Here is a 20,809-nt window from a genome sequence, read left to right on the forward strand (position 1 = left end):
ATCTAACATTCATATGGTGGCCTAGGGAGGTCAGTGCCAGCAAGAAATCACATTGATGCATATGTGTAATTATGACTGGTACATAAAAACCTTTTGCAAACTGAAGGTCCTTGTGGACTGCAGAGATGAGGTATTTCCTCATGACATCAGCAAAGGTTCCTGGTGTGTAAAGAGGAAGATAAGTGAACAGTAAATCTAATTCAACTAACCCATTTTCAATCCTCATTGAACATTGAACACTGAAAATAACAATGTGTGTGAAATCATGTTATAAAATGAATAGCTGACAATGAATGATAGGCCTATGGCAGGAAAAAGAGGTGAATTTTAATGAATGCTCTAGTTCTGGTCTTTGTTTAACCTATGTTACACAAGCATCCTCATCGAATCTGTAAAGCTGGCTATTGACTTCATAAGCCCTTGGAATACAAATGCATGTTTACTTTATTACAGAACCTGTGTAACATGTCTATAGTGCATGAATGATTAACAAGTGGCAAAGTGTCTCCCTTTCAACATTGTCATTTACAACTCAAATAATTCATCAGAGAGATTTGAATGCGGAAAAACTGGAGTTTATTTTGAATATTTCAAGATAAACTGTTCATGATCTCACTGCCTTGTAGATTCTCCAAATGCTTATCCCTGGTGGATGTGAGAGCCTGCCTATCCCTCTAAAAGACTCTCTTCTCTGCTCTCTTCTAAATGGGAAATTAAGGATAGTAGATTTGAACAGGATTTATCACAAAATGAATGTGCAGTGGGTCGATATATTTCAAGCCAATTAGTGTCTGAGACAGATAAAAAAAAAAAAGAGAGAGAGAGAACAGAATGCTGTTCCTTCAGCTAGGCCCATAATTAACTTTTGGCAATGAGTAAACATAGCATAAAAATAATATTTAGTTGAAGATTGAGAGTCTTATACGAAACAAATGTACAGTGACAATGTAGGCCTACAGTTGGAGAGAAGAATAAATCATAATAAAAAAAAAGAGTAACCTAGGAAATAAATGTAAGTAATGTAAGTAAGTAGAGTGACATGAGATCTGTAAGTAAATAGTGACATGAGATGCCCGTTGACGTCAACCGATTAGGAATCAGCACTATGGACAGCTACCTATAGGCAAACACGCGCCTATTCAATGAGGCAACCTCATTGAATGAGGCTACTGTCAGTGACTAGGTGGATAAGTAAAGGATTTACATCATATGATTTACATCATAGACATACATATATCTATGATTTACATGACTATGACGTCGCGAAGTGATTTTTTGACGTCATACAACTGAAGGCCATTAGAACAACTAATTTATTGCAATGCTTTCAGGACACACCAGCAGGACGTTGGGCTGGTTTGGTCCGAATCGCCAGCTAAAGCTCCGTAAAATGTCAAAGCTTCACAAGACATATTAAGCCAACCTGGTATGTGCTCCAGTCAAATGGACGCCTTAGTTCTGAAAAAACGGGGCTACACTCTCGGAATACATTTAGGTGAGGGATCCTACGCTAAAGTGAAATCTGCATACTCCGAGCGCAGGAAAATAAATGTTGCCGTTAAAATTATCAACAGAAACAAGGCACCAAAGGACTTTTTAGAGAAATTCCTGCCACGCGAAATTGAAATGTTGGCATGTCTCAACCACCCTAACATCATCAAAACCTTTGAGATCTTCGAGACTTCGAATGGGAAAGTTTTCATGATAACGGAGCTCGGCGTACAAGGTAACCTGCTGGAGTTCATCAAATTCCGCGGGGCAATCCCAGAAGAGTTTAGTAGGAAAGTTTTTCGCCAGTTGGCCGGGGCCATTAAATTCATTCACGACAAGAACATCGTCCATCGCGATCTGAAGTGTGAAAATCTTCTCTTGGATAAGGATTTCAATTTGAAAGTGGCTGATTTGGGCTTTAGTCGCAAGATGACCTACGATGACAGTGGTAACATGGTGCTGAGTAAAACTTTCTGCGGCTCTACCTCCTATGCCGCACCTGAAGTATTGCAGGGGCATCCATACAACCCCAAAATGTACGACGTCTGGAGCATGGGTGTTGTTCTGTTCATTATGGTTTACGGGTCGATGCCCTTCGATGATTCAAATGTAAAGAAGATGCTCAAGGCTCAAAGAGAGCACCGAGTGGAATTCTATCGGTCAAGAAACCTCTCGTCAGAATGCAAAGCGTTGATCTACAGGATGCTGCACCCAGACCCACTGAAGAGAATCGACATTTGTTGTGTTATTGAACATCCATGGCTACAAGCACAGTGGAAACTGGATGAGGGGAACAATGTACGTCACGAGGCATCAGAACCGTCCAAGGCTTGCAGCAAAGACGACAAAGAGGAGAACACGCATTCCAAGGAGCACAGAAAAGGCCCAATGGCGGAGGTCGACGGAGAACCCGACCACCATCAGCCAGCCACTGTGATGTGCGAGACCACTGTGAGGGCCTAACAACTGTGTGACTGAACGGTATGTCGGTATATCTGGGTTTAATCGAGTCTCAAGAAAAATGTGGCCTGCGATTAATGTGACATCAACAAATACTAGATTATTTAGCAGGGTAATGATGTCAGGTAATAGGCTATGCCAGTACAGACAAAACAAATTTCCACCTGTTCATTGACACCCCTCATGATCAGAGTTGGCAGCTGGCACTGCATACCATAGGCTACTGTGATGAATAGTGCATGTGATGAGGCAAGCTGTAGTTTATTGGGCCTGGCGAAAAAATATAGCCAACAGCTGTAGAGTTTTTCCACATCCCCCTATTATGATGTCATTGATCAAGAACATTCTAGTAGGCTGTGTTTGTTGTTTTGTTCCTTAGTAACAGCACACTGAACAAAGGCGAGATACACTGTTCTTTTCAATGCACTTTCTAGTCCACAGCTTAGATTGTTTTTTTCTAGATTATCAAACAGCTTGTCATTCTGTATCCACAGATCCATGTTAATAATGTCAGTTAACTAACAGCTGTCATTGTGCTTCAGTGCAGTTAAGGATGAGATTTAATCGCATACTGCACTTTCTGTTTTGGCAGGTTATAGGCCTATTGGCAAATATGGAATGATTTGTTTGACCACTAAAGTCACAACTAAATTTGAATGGACTGTGGTAACCAATCTAAACCAGTAATAATAATAATTAAAAAAACCTGACACACAGACCACAATGGACCAAAAAGTTTGGGATGCAGATAACTTTACATTTAGAATGAACAGTGTACGCTACACACTGCACAGTCAATTCACTCTCACCTTATACATAGATAATTTTCTTCTGCCAAACACCATAATTCAGTGTATGGTGTCGGAGGATCATTCTAGGCTTTGTGTCTGCTTTACCTTCTCTTTTGTCCTACTGCCAAATCATGAATCATCTTTAAACAGTAACACTGTACTGTGTATTGCAGTTATGTTTGGTCTCTTCACCTAAATCACCTGCTCTCACTTACTGCACTACCGAATGCATTTCTTGCACAGTGAACATCCATCCTATGTAACCAACACAAAGAACCCTACTGTACCTACCATCAAAATTGTGTTTTTAGTCAATGGAAGGGATAGATCCTTGCGATTATGTGGCATTGTTTTAATCTACATGTAACCACAGCGCTACCTGAACACAGCGGCACATGTAACTGGTGGGAATGTAGCCCCACTATAGGCTGATAAGGAATAGAAGCAGGCACAATGGCTATACGCACACACTCACACAGGCTCACTGGTTGTTTACAGACGATTATAGACACACACGCACACACACTGATACACATTGTAAACATGCAGATGTACATTACAGCACAGCATTGTGTAATGTGACTGGTTGCTCACAGAAGACTGTAGACACACGCACACACACACACACACACACACACACACACACACACACACTGATACACATTGTAAAAGTGCTGATGTACAGCACAGCAGTGTGTAATGTGACTGCCAGTGTAGGCTACTTGTGCAATGCAGATACAGACAAAGGCAGCTAAAATGTTCAGTCTAAAATTCAGTATCTTTAGTGATACCCGGACTGAAAGAACCTATGACAAAATGTACCATATAGTGGGAGAAGATATGATTACCGCACAGCGTGTAATATTAAAATAACTTAAACACACACACACACACGCAAAACACATGTCCCATATGGTCATCCTGGACATGCTTTTTTCATACATATTTTGCAATGTTCTTAGTAAGAGAAAGTGCCAATTTTCAATTGACGGTCATATTTCAAATTGACTGTCGGCTCATTCGAATGTCACTCAGCAACCGTAAAATGTGCAGTGTTCTCTTAATTTTTTTTACAGAGCTGTAGTATTAGCAGACAAAGATGCCAAAGGATATCACAGATGAGGACAGTGTTAGAGGCATTCAGCAGTCAAAACTGGAGTCATTTCATCTGAGGTGGTTGGCAACTGGAGGAATGGACCAGCTAGAAGTAGTTATTAAACAGTCTGTGCCTTGCAACTGAAAACAAACCCGGTCTTCATTTATGTTAGGCCAAAACATTAAGAGAAACGTATGTGCCATTGCGTACTGGGTAAGTAGAACCTTTTGTTCAATAATGGAATTACGCAATGGAATTACATCTAGGATCTTGAAAATCCTTGAGATTTGGTTCACTGTGGGCACAAATTTGTAAGTATATTTTAATTAGGACATCCATTTTTAAAGTGTGCAATTACATTATGGGAACCAGAACATTTGTATAATATAGAACTGATATTGGATTTGAGCGCTACTTCTAAAAAATGCAACAAGGATGTTTTTTTGTTCTCAGGTTCTCATTCTTTGTTTGTTATTGAGTTTATTTAAGCATTACATTTCATATTAAAGCAAATTGAGGCCTTCTGCTCAGCGGAATAAATTAAATCTGAAAAGAGCATATTGTTAAAGTCAGTGGACCTGAAAATTGGGGCACGTTTTAATTTACAATATATTACTAAAATGTTATGTGCTGATTCCATAGCGGTGTAAAAAATGAACTCTTTAAATTTAACTTAGCAATATAAGATTTACTTAATAGCTCCCAAATCGTTTGCAAAGCAAGCTATTTTGTTCACATCTGTTTAAGTCATCAGTATTAATACAGCAAGGTCTGTTGTGAGACTTTTATCCTCTCTGGGTACAATAGTGGGCCATGAAATTAGTCTGTACTATGACTAACAAAGAAAAGTGAGTTATCTTTCCTGTATTCTCTCTAAAGCGATGGCCTAGGTATTCCATGTCTCAGGGGACATCAAATAAATCATACTGTGTATGGAATGGGCCATTACCAAGTGTATTCACTCTGGAATGGAATGTGCATGGTTCATATAATACTTTACCGCCATGTGATAATGGGCTACGGTTCTCTGAGTTTGCACACACACACACACGCACACACGCACACACGCACACGCACACGCACACGCACACGCACACACACACACACACACACACACCTATAAAAAATAATCATGCCAAAATAGAGTCTTCTCAGCAGATTTTCTTGTGCAGTTTATTATTCTTTATTGGAAAATTAAACACACTTTAGTATAAATAGCATGGCTGTGTACAATGCTCCTCATCAAACTGTACAAGAGGCAGGCAAGTAGACAGGTAGGCAGGCAGACGGAAGGCAGAATGAAATGTATGGGGTAGGTGTGGGACGGGGGGGGGGCATCATTGTGCAGCTATACCTGACCAGGCACATACATAGAGTGGGTGAAATTAATTAAAGAATCCTGTTACTACACTGGTTAAAAAAAAAAAAAACTTTTAAATAACAAGCTTTGGGAAGGGGCTTAAAGGTACGGGTGTTGTGGGTCACAAGGTGGATGGAAGACAGGCTTTGACCAGTCCATCTACTTTGACTTTCAAACAGGAGTCTAAACTGTGATTCATTATACTTTTAGGCAGAACAGTGACAGATATTTTGACTTCTCAACTGTGTATGAAATCTGTCAAATGAATAGTGCTTATACTTATTATCATGTTCTGGTGGGCACTTCAGAGTGGATTTATGTGTGTGAGCAATTTGTGAATTGCTTCAACCTGGACCTTTGGGGCTCAAATACCTAGCTAGTTTACAGCACTTTCCTTCTGTGAAAAGTACAATGGAAATAAAAAAAAAGAGGAAATATCAACAACAGGGAACATCAGCTGCTCATGAATGAACAAATGCTCAGGTGACTTATTATAAGCAAGTCATTATGACAGAGGTGTCGTGGAGAGCAAATACATGGCAGGTGTCTTTGATTCAACCGTGACTTTGAAATTGTGAAGAGCAATTTCGGCATACATTACTAACTCTGAAGAACATGTCAAGATATCATAAATGTGGAATGCAAAAATATAGTTATTCCCTTTAATGTATTCCATTTTTCAATCTTCATTCAATTCGAGTTAAATTTGAATCGCTTCTTTGAATTTGGCTTCGAGGAATACAGACATTTCATTAGCATGTCTTATTTCACAGAAATGGAACTGTCTCTTTGAAGATCGCCTTCGAACCTGATGTTGCTCTGGAGTTGTATGTTGTACAGAGTTCCACAACATGTCTCTGGTACACACGGTAATAATGACACACTAATACTGTACAGAAACAGAAACAGTCACCGTAGTCACGGCAGGTGGAATTGAGTCTTTAGATACCAAAGAACATAATAAATCAGATCAGAACATAACAAATAACTGGACTCGGCCAGACAACTCTACAGGACACGTGTAGAAAGATGCAAGATTGGCTCTGGTGGAGCATAGCCTGAGGGTGTAAAACCGGAGGGCGAGTGATGGGAGGGGGAATTCTGTCAGTGGACTGCACGACTGAATTACTAAAACTAAATAGGAGTCCGTCACTCTCCACCCAACTGTGCTGAGTGGTTAACAAGTACCTCCTTGGTAGTGGTAGTGGTTGTATGTACCTAATCAGAGATCAGTCAGCCATCATCTAGCATGATCAAAATATATTACCCAAATGACTATACCATATTCATGAATCAGCATCATATATATAGATATAACCTTAATAGACAAGGATTTTCAATATAAATAGAAAATATAAATGTATGTAAAAATACACAATGTTTGCACAAAATGGTGGTGTGGAGGGGGGGGAGAGTGAATCTCAAGATGGCTGCTCCGCTCATGACGAGAGTGCAAGATGAAGTCACCTGGATCCTCTCCACTGGTTCCATAAAGCGTTATAGCGCTCCTGATTGCCTTCAAAGCCACAGCCCTGTCTGACAGCAGGTGTCCCTAAGCTCTGTTTCATGATAGGCTTCACCATTCAAGCTTGCAATTAATTCTCCTTCGCTCTCTCTTGCACACAATCACTGACACACTCACACTCACACTCATACACTCGGTTAAAAACAAACACATCCGATGTGGGATTGCTCTTACTGAAGTCTTCCTCCATTGCCGCCGCACGTTGCATTTATCGCTGACAGGCGCACACACACAGAGAGATCCAGGTCCACCCCATTCTTATGCAACAGTCATGAGTGACATATCAGCGGATGGCATATTTCTCTCTCTCTCCCTGTCTCTCTCTCTTTCTGTCTTGTTCACTCTCTCTCTCTCTCTCTTGTTCACTCTCTTTCTCTTCCTCTGTCTCCCATCCTCTCTTCTTTCCGCAGTTCCTCGGCAAAGCTCCCGCAGGAGTCACACACACTTCACAACTTTTCATTAGTTCCACTGAACGCTCTCCTCCCCTCCTTCGCCTCCTCTCCTACTCCCCTTTCCCTCTCTCCAACCCCTGACTGATTGCCACGCTTTGTTCCTGATTCACATAACATAATTGGATAAAGTGCCTCCCCATACTCCATACAGATATAGCGGGAGCTAAGGCAGGGGGTGGTGGTGTATATATGTGTGTGTGAGTGTGTGTGTGTGTGTGTGTGTGTGTGTGTGTGTGTGTCTGGGAGGGGAGGGGAGGTAGCAGACACAGTGGGCTCCTCACCGGCTGTATCTGTCCCGATGCAGAGCTCGCCTCACACAGGCGCTCTCTCATCTCTCTGACGCTTCACTATCTGTCTTTCTTCCTTTGGCTCTCTTTCCATTTCCATTTCTCTCTCTCTCTCTCTCTCTTCTCTATCTTTCTCTCTTCTCTATCTTCCTTCTCTTTTATCTCTCCCTTGCTGCCCCACACTCTCCTTCACCCTAACACATAATTACCACTGTTTAAGTGTAATTACCAAATGATGCATTTGACTGCAGTGTTGCAGAAACATAATAAACGTGGCTAACTAACAACAAAGAGAAGGGGGACAGAGAAAGGCAATTAGATTAGAGGAGACTCCCATGTGGCCTGCAGGAAAACAAGGAAAGCTGGGGGGTTTGTTCTTCTATGCAAAGATCTCTAATATAAAACCTTTTCTCGCAATTACGTCTCAGTTCTCCTGTATCGTGTTTCAATTACTCAGTAAAGTGTGCCTTTGACATTTATATATTATACTCTATTTGCATCTCATCATCTGGGTATAGATCTATTTATTTTCCATTCAAAAACAGCCATTTAGAAAAAAATAATGCAAGATTCTCAGTTAAAGGTCAAGGATTAGAGCAATGGTGGCTATAATGTTTTCCTAGGAATAAACAGTCCATTGTGCTGGCTTGCACTGTATGTGAGTGTGTGTGTGGGTGTGTGTGTGTCTGTGTCTGTGTGTATGAATAAGTGTCATCAGCTTCAAGTCCAAGGGATGTTGTGGTGACGGCAACGATAAGAAGCTTACTGTAAATAAATAAAAAAAAGCAGATGCTTTTCTTAATCCCTGCTCTTCAGATTCTGAGCTGTGTTCAACTACTGAGTGAATCCTAACCGAGTCCTAAGAAGTGCCAGTACATACAGGTGAGCAGCTATATCCGTGTAGTCCAACGGCCCTGGAGTCAGAACAATCAGGTTCCTCTCCCAATCCGTGTTACAGAACCTCGTAGAACTTCCTGGGTGAGTCATGGAGGATGTGGAAAGAGGGCTGAACTCTGCCTTAAAGCATGAAGTCCATGTCCAGTTCCATCTGCTCTACTGTATGCTCCTCCACCTCGCTCCATCTTTGACCTCTGACCCTTTGACCCTGTGACCTTGGCGTCATTCCACTGGACATACAGACTGGATGTGGGTGAAGACGGAGTGAGGCCAGTGACCCCTAAAGCGCCACGTTGAACTCTGTGACCAGGAAGTCCACGTGGTCTCTGTCTTTGGTCTTGAAAGCCTCGGCGATGATCCGCGCAGCTTCTCGATGCTCCCGGCCCCGTAGCGTCACACCGTTCACCTCCAGGATCACCTGGCCCACTTTCAGCTGACCACAGTTATGAGCCGAACCTCCCCTCTGACAACGAGACACAAAGAGAGAGAGAGAGAGAGAGAGAGAGAGAAAGAGAGGGAGGAAGTTATTTTAAAGAAAACATTACAGCACATTTGATTTCTAAGTCATCCCATGACCTTGACCTCTAATAAAACATCATCTGTAGAAAAAAATGAAAGTCGAGTTCAGGGAGTGATGTGAGAATGGATAGAGGAGCACAAGAGAGCAAGGAAGAGAGGGAACCAAGAGAATGAGAGGGGGTGGGGGAGAGAGAGAGAGAGAGAGTGTGTGTGTGTGTGAAGGGTAAAAGAAAGACAAGGCACACAGAGAGGGTGAGATGGATCCACACTATCATTACGGCCTCTAACGACCTATGGAGCTGCCCTGGTTCCCACTCGCTGTGTATTCCCTGCCATCCCAGCACCGGGTTATTACAGCCAGTTAGATGGAGGCAAAGGACATGGGCCAGCCAGCTCTATTAGACCTTTTATTAACGCTCACCCAAAGGGTTCACTCACCCAGACAGGGGCAGACAAAGAGAATGAGGGAGCTACAGTTTGTGTGTGTGTGTGAGAGGGAGAGAGAGAGACAGATAGACGGAGAGAAAATAAAAAAAAGAATGTTGATACTGTTTGTCTCCCTTTTGGTTCGTGTGCAACTCTTATTGAGTTAATTAATGATATATTTCAGGACAGACCTTCACCTCCCACACAAGGCAAACATCTGACAATTCAAGAATAGGTTCACTGCAGAACCTGGCCTTACAGGGTTCCTTTGAATCATATCTAAATGCAAACTTCATCTCTGAGTCTAGGACAAACTCAATTCAGTTGAATTGACCAAACTCAAGCGCCACTCTGAATTGATATACCTTAGTCATCTACAATGGCAGTGAAACAAACCCTGTGTGCACCTTGTTTATCATCATTCGCTTCTGAGGTAGAAAAACCACATAATCAATCACTGTGATGACACAAGATTATACACAAAAGATAAAAAGACAAGTCTGCTATTTCAGGGCTGATTGCAATCACAGCTTTCATTCAGGCTGTCATCTGTCACCCACAATTACCCCTCCCACAAACCACTGTTATTCCTCACTGGGAGCCAAGTGGACTCATAGCATACACAACTCTTCCACAAACACTTCTGATGGCCATCATCTCCCACCAAAAGGTCTTCCGTCCCACTCCTTGAAGTCAATTTGCCAAGTTTAATGCTAACCACACACATTTCGATGGCTATCCATAACCACATACATCTAACTGAATAAAGAACACTATAAATATCCTATTTTAGCCATGTGAGTGACAAGACCGTTCATTTTTGTCTGTTTTGTTGGACAGACGCGGCTTGGGGAATTAGTCACAGAGGCTGACAGTGGTAGATCCACTGGTAACCGCGGTCCTGAATCAAATCCATAAATATCAAACAGTGTTCAAAGAGCGAGGCAATTTTTTAGAGGACAGAGTCGTTCACCTCCAGCCACAGCGTGAGGCTCCAGCTCGTCTCGGGTGCAAGGGGGTGGCCTATCCCCATCGCACCATGCTCTCCTGGCCCATTAAAAGTCTGTGTACTGGGCTGGCCAATATATGCAGCTCCTGGGGCTGTCAAGCCATCCACTGAATTTAGATCAGCCAGTGGAAAATTGAATTATCATCAGAGAATTATCAGGAGAGCCATCTCCCACTGTACCTGTTTTTTTTTTAAATGTTTAAAGAGGTGTAAAAAAATGACAGATGACCTTTGAGATTTTCCACTGACCAAATAAATAATATCATAATAATATTAAATAACAGTTTAATACTCCATCAGTAAAGGTATCGTTCTTGTAATCATTTATATTTTTATTTTTATTTTTATTAATTTAGCAAACAGGAGAATAAGGATGAGAAATAACATTCAAAGTCAAACTACATTGCAAAGGGCAACAGTAGCAACAGAGCTTAGGGAAACAGTAAATACTTCTTTACAAACACCTCAAGACTACCAGGACACGAGTGCAGAACTTTAAGTCCTTGTCAGTGTAGCTGAAGGAGATAGTGGTAGAAGAAAGAAAATAAGTGTTTGACAATGCATGTTACAGTAGGTGCGTTGGGTTGTTAGATGGTACTCTCGGAAGAGTTGGGTCTTCGAGTGCTTCTAGTCTTGAATAGAGATAGAGACACCCCTGCTCTGGTAGTACTTAGTAGGTCGTTCCGCTATCAGGGAATGGACCACAGCGTTACTTACAGTAAAACATTCACGCCCAGTTTCTCTAGCCTGGTCCTACTGTACCATACTCTCTGAGCCACAGAGTCTGGCCACTTTCCATTGCCAAGCGTGAACTTCCTTGAATGCGGATATTCTGTTGATGTTTAAAACTATTAGATTTGCCCTGAGCCACTCAGATCTGCCATAACCAATTTGCTAACGTTTGGTCATGACGTGACATGCTTAAACTAGCGCACGACCTCAACGTCATCAATCTCAGCTACTGTACTGTTCGCTGATTGGACCTGCGCATTTTTGTCTTGAGAAAGCCCGTGAATATACCACAGACCCAGACAACGTACTGAAGGGAAATGAAAACTGAGCGGAAGTACGCAGAAAGGCGGAGCCAGGCTACAGTTTCTCATCATGCCCAGTAATTTGGCTAACTGCTCAGCAGATCGCTCCACATTGGTGAAGACCATTCAGAGCGCATTATTTAAGCCCTAGGTCTTTCTGCTTTCTCAGCAAGCCTTCTGACCACCCACCTGCACCCATGGCAGATCGAGTTGGGTATCATCTGCGTAGCAGTGATATGAGGAGCAATGTGAGGTGATAATCTAGCCCAGCGACATTGTGCACAATGCAAAGAGAACAAGCCCCAGCACTGAGCCTTGGGGCACCCCTGTGGCAAGGCAGTGAGATGCGAACCTTTGTTTTAGCCCTGACACATTGAACATTGAATATTAATCAAAGGATAGTGTCACTTAATTATATGTATTATTATGCTGACAAAAACTTCATTTAATCTCAGACTAAATATTACAATTTAGTTCAGATTTAATGTGGGCAGACTATCTGTTTTCATGGTACGACCTCCCTTGAAAAGCCTCCCAAGATGCAATGCTTCATCAGTCAGACCCATTAAAAGTCTGCAAGCAGTTCTTCACCATTATGCAGCAATACCAGCCAAGCCCGGAGGCTCTTTGAAACACTAGAATCAATGATGCCAACAGCGTATAGTACCACACAGAGAACTCCCTTGCATTCCTGATTCCCCTCGGGATGGCAGCTACCAAACGTGGAAAGGCAGGAGGAGACTGATAAATAAATAAAGAGATAAAAACGTCCACGGAGGAAAAACAAAAAAGATAGCCGGGTTCTATCACCTGCTATGGTGCCACTTTGTTGTTGGATTTCCATTACAGATGAGGGGAGGTATTTAATTCCCCTGTCAGAGGTAGGAGGTGGGGGTGGGGGGCATAGACGGTGGAATTAAAACCCACTCATGCCTGTCCACTCCTCCCTGCCTCTGTTCTCTCTCTCTCTCTCTCTCTCTCTCTCTCTCTTTCTCTCTGCATTTTCTCTTCTCACTAATTCATCTTTCCCCCTTGTTATAACGGCACATCTCTCTCTCGCTCTCTCTCTCTCTCTGCATTTCTCTTCTCACTAATTCCAGTCTTTCTCCCTTGCTATAACAGCACATCTCTCTCTCTCTCTGCATTTTCTCTTCTCTCACTAATTCCAGTCTTTATTTCTTGTTGCAACAGCACATCCTTCTCTCTCCCTCTCTCTCCTATTCTCTCTCTCTCTCTCTTTCCTGTCCTGTTCTGTATCTTCCTGTGTCTCCTGCTTCCTCGCTGAGCGCTCGTCTTTGTTCTTGCCAGGCTGATTTGTAGCTGCACCAGCTGTAATCATCATCCCTTTTATTTTTCATTAGCCTGCCAAATCATAGGGCTTCCAATCCATTTCTCACACACACATACACTCACACACATGTGCACGAACGAACGCGCATGCGCACGCACACACACACACTCACACACTCAAACACCTTCAAACAGACACTTACTCACACACAGATACAGATACAGACTCAGACATAGACAGACAGACAGACAGACAGACACACACAATTGCTTTTCAGAAAATCCTCTATTCTGTATAGACTTGCCGTCAAGTTCATATTACCTTTGTTCCACAAAGCAAATCAAAGTGAATCTGGAAAAGCCTTTACTTAAATAACATTTGACAACTTGGTAAATTGTCTGAATCTGAATGTCTGAAGTGTTAACCACAAACACAATATTCTGTGCCTTCTAAAACAATACAAAGCATATGTCAGCTCTAAGTTTTGACCGTCTGTGGTGTACTTTGTGGTTCAGACACTAACATGACCTCTAATCTTCAACAAATGAAACGCCTGAAGATCTGGATTGTCAATGGAAACCACAGAACATCCTTCCACCTGTCCTCTCATTGCCATCCTATTAATTACTTTTTTTGAAGAAGTATTTTGATTGACAGACATTTGATTACAGCGCTGAACAGACAAGGCAGGAGAATTAAACACGAATGAGAAAAAAAAACTAAGCTCCAAATTCACTAAACAATGTTGTCAATGTGCAAGTAATTAACAGCGACATCCGTAATATCCAAACTATTTTGGTAGACGATGACATTTTGAGTCATTCCCATGTTGTTTTGACATATTTTTTTACTCTTTCTTACTTTCATTTTCTTTCGACTAAATACTGAATGGTAAAGGCTCACTGCTATCTGGCACTGTTCTAAAGTCACAAAAACAAGTCTGGATGCCTCGCTCTAAAACAACTAGGCCTATAGACTTTTTAAGATAATTAAGAACGTTCTTTTTGATCAAATTGAACTCATTATTTTGACAAACTCCAATCGGGCCTATGAATTCACAACTGAGCTGAAACATCTGGCTGATGCGAAATGGATAAAACTGCTATGTCATGGAATCCCCCAAGGATCAGTTCTTGGACGATTTCTGTTAATGTCTGATCACTATAGTTATGGTGCAGCTGATGATACACATACATCTGCCTCTCTCGCCAGATGACTCCAGCCCAACAGGCTCACAGTGTCAATGTTTAGAGCAAACAAATAATTAGATTCCCTAAAAGACCTTTAAACAGCTGCAGCTCATTTGAAATGCTGCTGCTAGAGTTTAATCCAGGACCAAGAGAATAAAGCGTAGCCAACTCCAGTTCCAATAGCGTAGTGCCTTCAGTTGGTAACTGAAAAGATTTCGATTTGCTACTGCTAGTCAATTCTTCAGCAGATCTACTTCATAGGTGTCCTGATATACAGAATGAATAGCCTCCTGTCAGCCAATCAGAAAATAGTATTTCTTGTCTCTGGGGTATAATCATCTATAAATCAATGAATGGATTAGGGCCTTGACATGTTTAAAGAATAAAATCGAGTGGAGGTCTGAGATCCATATACTCGGGTTGGCTCGTAGAGCCCAGAGTCCAAACTAAACACTGTGAAGCGGCACTTATCTGCTATGCTGCACAGCAAATCTCCGCGGTGACACTGACAATACGGTGAGCTGGAAAAAAATATTCTTGAACACAGTAACAAAAAAAAAAAAAAAGCAACCACGTTGGTATCCTGGAAGGGAGACAGAGGCACTCACCTGTATAGTGACAATGCGTGGCAGAGGCTGGCGTGTGTTGGCGCCCCCCTCTATGGCGATGCCTAGTGTGCTGGCCGACTTTGCCACCCTCACTAGAGTGGATGTGGGCTCCAGCAGACCCGGCTATCAAAGCAAAGGGACAGAGTGAGAGAGAGAGAGGCAGCAGCTACAGGGGGAGAGAGTGACTGACAGAGCAGCCACAACAGAGACACCACCATCTTTGCATGGTCCAGCTGGTCAAACTGACAGACACATATATAAAACACAACATTGATATCCATCGAGCTTTTGCTGTAAGACACACATATATATGTGTATATAGGTGTAGTAGACACTGTTTTTAGGAATGCCAGAGTCTTTTGGTGTGTTGGCTGCAGTGTGAGAGATGGGTTATACGAGTGATGGATGAATGAGAATGAAATCAACTCAAGTGCCAACTCACAATGACCGAGGGAACAGGTGGAAACGGAGGAGGTAAAGAAATGAATGGGCAAACAAAGCAGAGAACGGGAAATCCAATCCAAACAAATCAGAATTAAGTCAGGCCGCAGCCCTCTGAGAGCAGATTTATGTGCCGACCCCCAGATTATAGAGCTCAAGCGGTGGTTCATCCTCACTGACAGTACACACACACACACACACACACACACACACACACACATATACACACACTCATATCCAAACACACACACACACATAGTATTTTTCTTCCACCATCGTGATAATCATCCTTCATTCTCCGTCTTAAAAACGCTTTATCATTCTCCTTGGGCTCTTTTGTCCCTCGTTCTCACCGGTTTTGGCGGGGCCTCCCCTGCACCCCCCGTGCCGTCCCTGGGGGCGCGAGTCCGGGCGGGGCGGGGGCTGCTCTCCTTGCTGAGGCGCCCCGACTCAGCAATGTCCACGCCGCTGTCCTCGCTTAGAGTCTGACCACTGTCTGACAGCTGTGAGAGAGTAGCACCTGCGGGGAACGGGATGATGGATCAGGAGACGAGCAAGGCAAGGCAACCTGGGAAATGTAGTGAATTACACGACCCGCAAATCTATCACATCTGTTACATATATCACAACCTCCTGCAAGCACCTTTGTATGCACACACACACACACTCACACACACTCATTCACACACACACACACACACACACACACACACACACACACTCTCTCTCTCACACACACACACACACGCACAAGCACACACATGCACACACGCACACACCAACAAATAATCTACACTCTCACAATCTATGTAATGCTGTGGCATGGATGAACTCTCCCTCTGGCCGAGACAAATGTAATTTTCTGACTAACTGCCTGAGACTAATGTGCAGTTTATTAGGTGTTAATGACTCCCTCAGGCCAAACAGATTCGGACTTGGAGGTTTTATGCTCCAACCGAGAGCCTGTCAGACAGTTCAGCGTGCCCAGATAGCAGCAGAACGGCTGGTTTCCCCCTAACCGAGAGACAGCAAGAGAACCGCACGAGGGCTCATAAACAGCAACGGGACCTGATTCTCCCAGCGCTAGCCGGATCTGGAGAAAAGAGGGGTCCGGATGATTAAGAACGCGATTAGACAGACTTTAGTGTCCCCGCAGCCGAGGAGCATCGTGATGAAGACCGCGGCCATAAATGTGATAAAATGACTCCAATGAGGGGCAATAAAAGGAGGTGCTGGTGGTGGGGTAGGGAGCTGGAGACGTGGCACAAACACAAACCCTTCAGCGGTGTAAATAAGACTTGATATTTACGCCTAAGAAAGCAAAGTGGTTTCGGCAGTAAAAGAGGAATGTTTAATCTGCTCTAATTATGTCACCTGTTATTTTAACAACTCTCAATATTGCTCATATAATACACAGTAATATACAGTATTTACATCGAGATTATGAAACATTCCTCCTGTCCTATTGATACAGTATGTCCGATACATTGAACTATTTCTAACAGATGTTGAATTTACACTATTTATGTGTAAATTCCCATGTGACTGGATGGCAAGTATCCAATATGCTTTACTGACTTAGTCCATGTCTGAGATAACTGCCCCAATAGTTTGGCTGAAGGAGCCTCATAGACACTCCTGCCGACTAACGACTAACGACTCTCAGATGAGATTAGATAAGATGTCCCACCGCTGTCCCACCTCTCTACACTTCTATCAACCGCGAGAGTCACCCTCCACTGGAGCGACGGCCGAATAAGCGAGCATCTGCGTGAGTGTTACTGCTATAGACCGGCCCCTCGAGAGGAGCAGCATCAGCAGTGCTGCCCGAGTGTGTGTGCCTGGCTCGCTGAGGTGCACTGGCATGTACAGCCGATCGATGCTGGAACAAAATGGAGGATTAATTACTCTCAACTGCTTGATGGCTGCTTGTTTTTGCATCGGAAAGTGATTATCATAAACGGTCAGAATAGGCTTTTTGTCAGTCATGTAAAGGGGGATGTTATTTCCACGGCGAGTGCTCCCGCCTTTTCAGTAATGTGTTATTTTATTAAAAGCACTAACCAATGCTATTCTATACGAGAATTGCTGGATTTATTGTGCAGGAAAAAAAAACATATCGCTTTCCACATGCATCAGTGTGCACAGAAACTCTGCACCCATAAAACGAAATGGACCTGTTGGCAATCATAGTTAGTTACAGACTACAGACGCGGGTCCTCACCTCGGGCTTGTGGCAGCGGTCGCACCTCGTTGACGTCGGGTTCACCGTTGGGCCGGTGCACCTCCACCATCACAAAGTGCTGGTTGTTGCCGGGGGAGGAGGGGGAGGCCTTGTCTGGGGAGGCGGAGGGCGGAGGGGCGGAGGGGGCCGGGAGAGGCGGAGGGGGTGGTGGGGGTGTCACCGACGGAGACGGGCCAACAGCAGGGGGCGGTAGCGGGGGAGCTGGAGGCGGCAGCGGAGGAGGTGGAGGAGGAGGCGCATGGTGTTGGTGCTTGTGTGGAGGAGGGTGGGACGCTGCCGCCGCTGCCGGCTTGTTGTTTCGGCTAGGGGACTGGACGCGCGGGAACGGGCCGATGCTGTGCTGACCGACCATGGACAGCTGGGTGACCGGGACCCCCTTCTTGGGGTGGTTTGCGGAGGTGGAGGTGGATTTGTGCGGGGGCGGGCGCCTGTGGTCTTTAGCGGCCGAGCGGTGGGAGGCCAGGGCGGACGAGGAGGAGGAGGAGGAGGAGGAGGGGGCGGTGAAGTACAGGCCGGAGTGGGAGGACTCGGAGGAGGGCCGCTTGGTGGCCGGCTCCCTCCGGCTCGGCCTCCTCTGGACCCCTGTGGGCGGGGGAGGTTTGAAGGAGGGGGGAGAGTCGGGCCTGGACTGCACCTCGTCCTATGAGGGAAGGGGGGGGGTGGGGGGGCAAGAGAGGAGGTGTTGTCATGGTGACATTTGTTGTTTGGAGGGGCACTGAGTGACTCCTCTTGACCACTTCCAAACTAAACTGTTGTCTCTTATGCCACATCTAGGCAGCCGTTACCATGGAATGATCACAGTGGTTGACTTTGAAGCTCTCTACAGTGACTTTCAAGCTCTATTTAGAACTAACACTTAAAGAGTGTTTTCACCCACTAAACATTAGACGTCCGAAAGACATGCAGATCTTTATGTCTATATCTCAAAAACAACGGAGAAAATGCATCATTCGGACGTGTCTGCGCAGGGGGCAGATTCAGTTCAAAAGATTTAAGGTCCTTAATTGGGAAGGTAACTGGAGAGCAGAAATTGCTCTGTGCTCTATGGTAATGTCTATCTACATGTGGCATTTCATTTTAGACAACAGAACAGAATCTTCAGCAAAAATGAACCACATAAATAAAAAGTAAAATGGCAGTAAATTGGCATTTTTGTAATGTTCCCAAATCTGTTCCCATCAGAAGGAAAAGGACAGACGGGAAAACATCTGAGAAGATCCGAGGATGATTAGTGAATTGGGCCGAAAGAAGGTAAGTAGATGCAACAGACAAATTGTAGTCAATAAAACACATCAGTGAGAAGAGCAGACGCTACAAAGGAGCCGGGATGGCGAGAGTCACTCATAATTAGCGGCATTAGGCACTTAACACACTTGAATTAGCAAGAGCTCAGCAAACAAGCATCCTGTTTTTGGAATTTAGAACACGGTGATTGTCCCTGCTTTACATAAGAAGCTCCAATCATGCATTCCGAGACAAACACGTACAAAACATGGCCACACACAAACTGTAGCACACACGGACACACACACACACACACACACACATACATACATACCACACACGCACGCACACGCACACACACACGCACACAAACACATACACACACACACACACACACACACACACACACAGGGGAAGCCATGAATCTCATTTTCATTCAGTTCACAGTTTGACTTTGCCTTGAAGAAATGCAGCAAGCCTCTCCCCACAGTGTCCTGTTTAAAAAAACAAGTTTGCTACAGAGTGCAAGGGGGGGCCCCCAACCAATTTCCAACCAAAGTGAAGAAAAGAAATGCAAATAGAAAAAGATGAGTGGGAGACGGATGGATGAGAGAAACCATGGCCGGAGAGAGAGAAAATAAAGGACACGAACAAAAAAAAGAAACAAAACAAACATGAGGAACACAGAGTGGAGTTTGGGTCTGCTGGAGGACACCATCTCACAATGCCCTCAACACTGCACACCAACCATGGGCAGAGAAGTCAGCCTGCTGTTACTGTTTTTCTTATTTGTATTTGTGTGTGTGGTTGTGTGTGTACAAGTGGGTAACCTCATGTCTATGTGCTCTGTGTGTGTGTGTGTGTGTGTGTGTGTGTGTGTCTATCTCTCTGTGTGTATTTGGGTACTTGTTTGTGCCCTCAGACTGACTGCTTCTCTTCTGCATCTCTCAGAAAGTCTGGGAAAACAGCCATCCCTTTTAAGCCTTATGTACTTTACCTCCCTTCTCCTCTCATCACTCCTCTTCCTCTCCTCTCATATCCCCTCTTCCTCTCTTCTCATATTCCCTCTCTCTCTTCTCATATCCCCTCTCTCTCTCTTCTCATATCCCCTCTTCCTCTCTTCTTATCTCTCTCTTCTCATATCCTCTCTTCCTCTCTTCTCATCTCACTCTCTTCTCATATCCTCTCTTCTCATCTCTCTCTTCTCATATCCTCTCTTCCTCTCTTCTCATCTCACTCTCTTCTCATATCCTCTCTTCTCATCTCTCTCTTCTCATATCCTCTCTTCTCATCTTTCTCTCTTCTCATATCCTCTCTTCTCATGTCTCTCTCTTCCTCTCTTCTCATATCCCCTCTCTTCTCTTCTCATCTCTCACTCTCTTCTCATACCCCTCTCTCTCCCTCTCTTCTCATCACCCCTCTTCCTCTCTTCTCATCACCCCCTCTCTTTCTCTTCTCATAACCCCTTCTCTCTCCCTCTATTCTCATCACCCCCTCTCTTTCTCTTCTCATCACCCCTCTCCCTCTCTTCTGATCACCCCTCTTCCTCTCTTCTCATATCGCCTAACCCTTTCTCTCTCTCCTCCTTTTCTCTCTCTCCCTCCTCCAGTCCCATCTGGCCCTGTATTTGATTTCGGCTCCAGTGAAGCGGCCGCTCCGAATGGCCCTCTGAACAGCTAACGGCCTGGAAATGGCTTCATTCTCTGATTCTGCCGCCACCGACCCCTTTTTTCTGCACTCCCTCCAGTCCACTGCAGAATGGGGGAAATTGCATCTCTAAGCCTCTCACAACCCCATCCTGATACTCCTTCAGAGACCTCTCTCTCTCTCTCTCTCTCTCTCTCTATTTGACTCTGTTTCTCAATTCCTTTTCTTTCTCCCTACTCTCTCTCTCACACACACGCACACACACACACACACACTCTTCCTCTTTCTTTGTCCCCCTCCATTTTTTACCCTACAC

At 44.1% G+C, this 20,809-nt stretch overlaps 2 protein-coding genes across 2 annotated transcripts in view; one reads left to right on the plus strand and one right to left on the minus strand.

The window, feature by feature from the left end:
• The first annotated feature begins 1,346 nt into the window (after positions 1-1,346).
• On the plus strand, positions 1,347-4,461 carry LOC134101164 (testis-specific serine/threonine-protein kinase 1-like). The gene is made up of 2 exons (XM_062554757.1): positions 1,347-2,472; positions 4,319-4,461. Exon 1 carries the CDS (start codon positions 1,429-1,431, stop codon positions 2,452-2,454), a length of 1,026 nt encoding a protein of 341 aa, XP_062410741.1. The 5' UTR covers positions 1,347-1,428; the 3' UTR covers positions 2,455-2,472; positions 4,319-4,461.
• A 4,569-nt stretch (positions 4,462-9,030) lies between these two features.
• whrna (whirlin a) overlaps positions 9,031-20,809 on the minus strand; it is a 90,307-nt gene continuing 78,528 nt past the window's right edge. The window contains exons 13-17 of the mRNA XM_062554902.1: positions 17,932-18,262; positions 17,602-17,766; positions 15,731-15,897; positions 14,937-15,059; positions 9,031-9,322 (exon numbers count right to left, since the gene is read on the minus strand). Coding sequence (XP_062410886.1) covers positions 9,140-9,322; positions 14,937-15,059; positions 15,731-15,897; positions 17,602-17,766; positions 17,932-18,262 — 969 coding nt within the window. The 3' untranslated portion in view covers positions 9,031-9,139. The remainder of the gene's footprint in view (positions 9,323-14,936; positions 15,060-15,730; positions 15,898-17,601; positions 17,767-17,931; positions 18,263-20,809) is intronic.

The sequence above is a fragment of the Sardina pilchardus genome, chromosome 14 (assembly GCF_963854185.1).
Source record: "Sardina pilchardus chromosome 14, fSarPil1.1, whole genome shotgun sequence".
NCBI classification, from domain to species: domain Eukaryota; kingdom Metazoa; phylum Chordata; class Actinopteri; order Clupeiformes; family Clupeidae; genus Sardina; species Sardina pilchardus.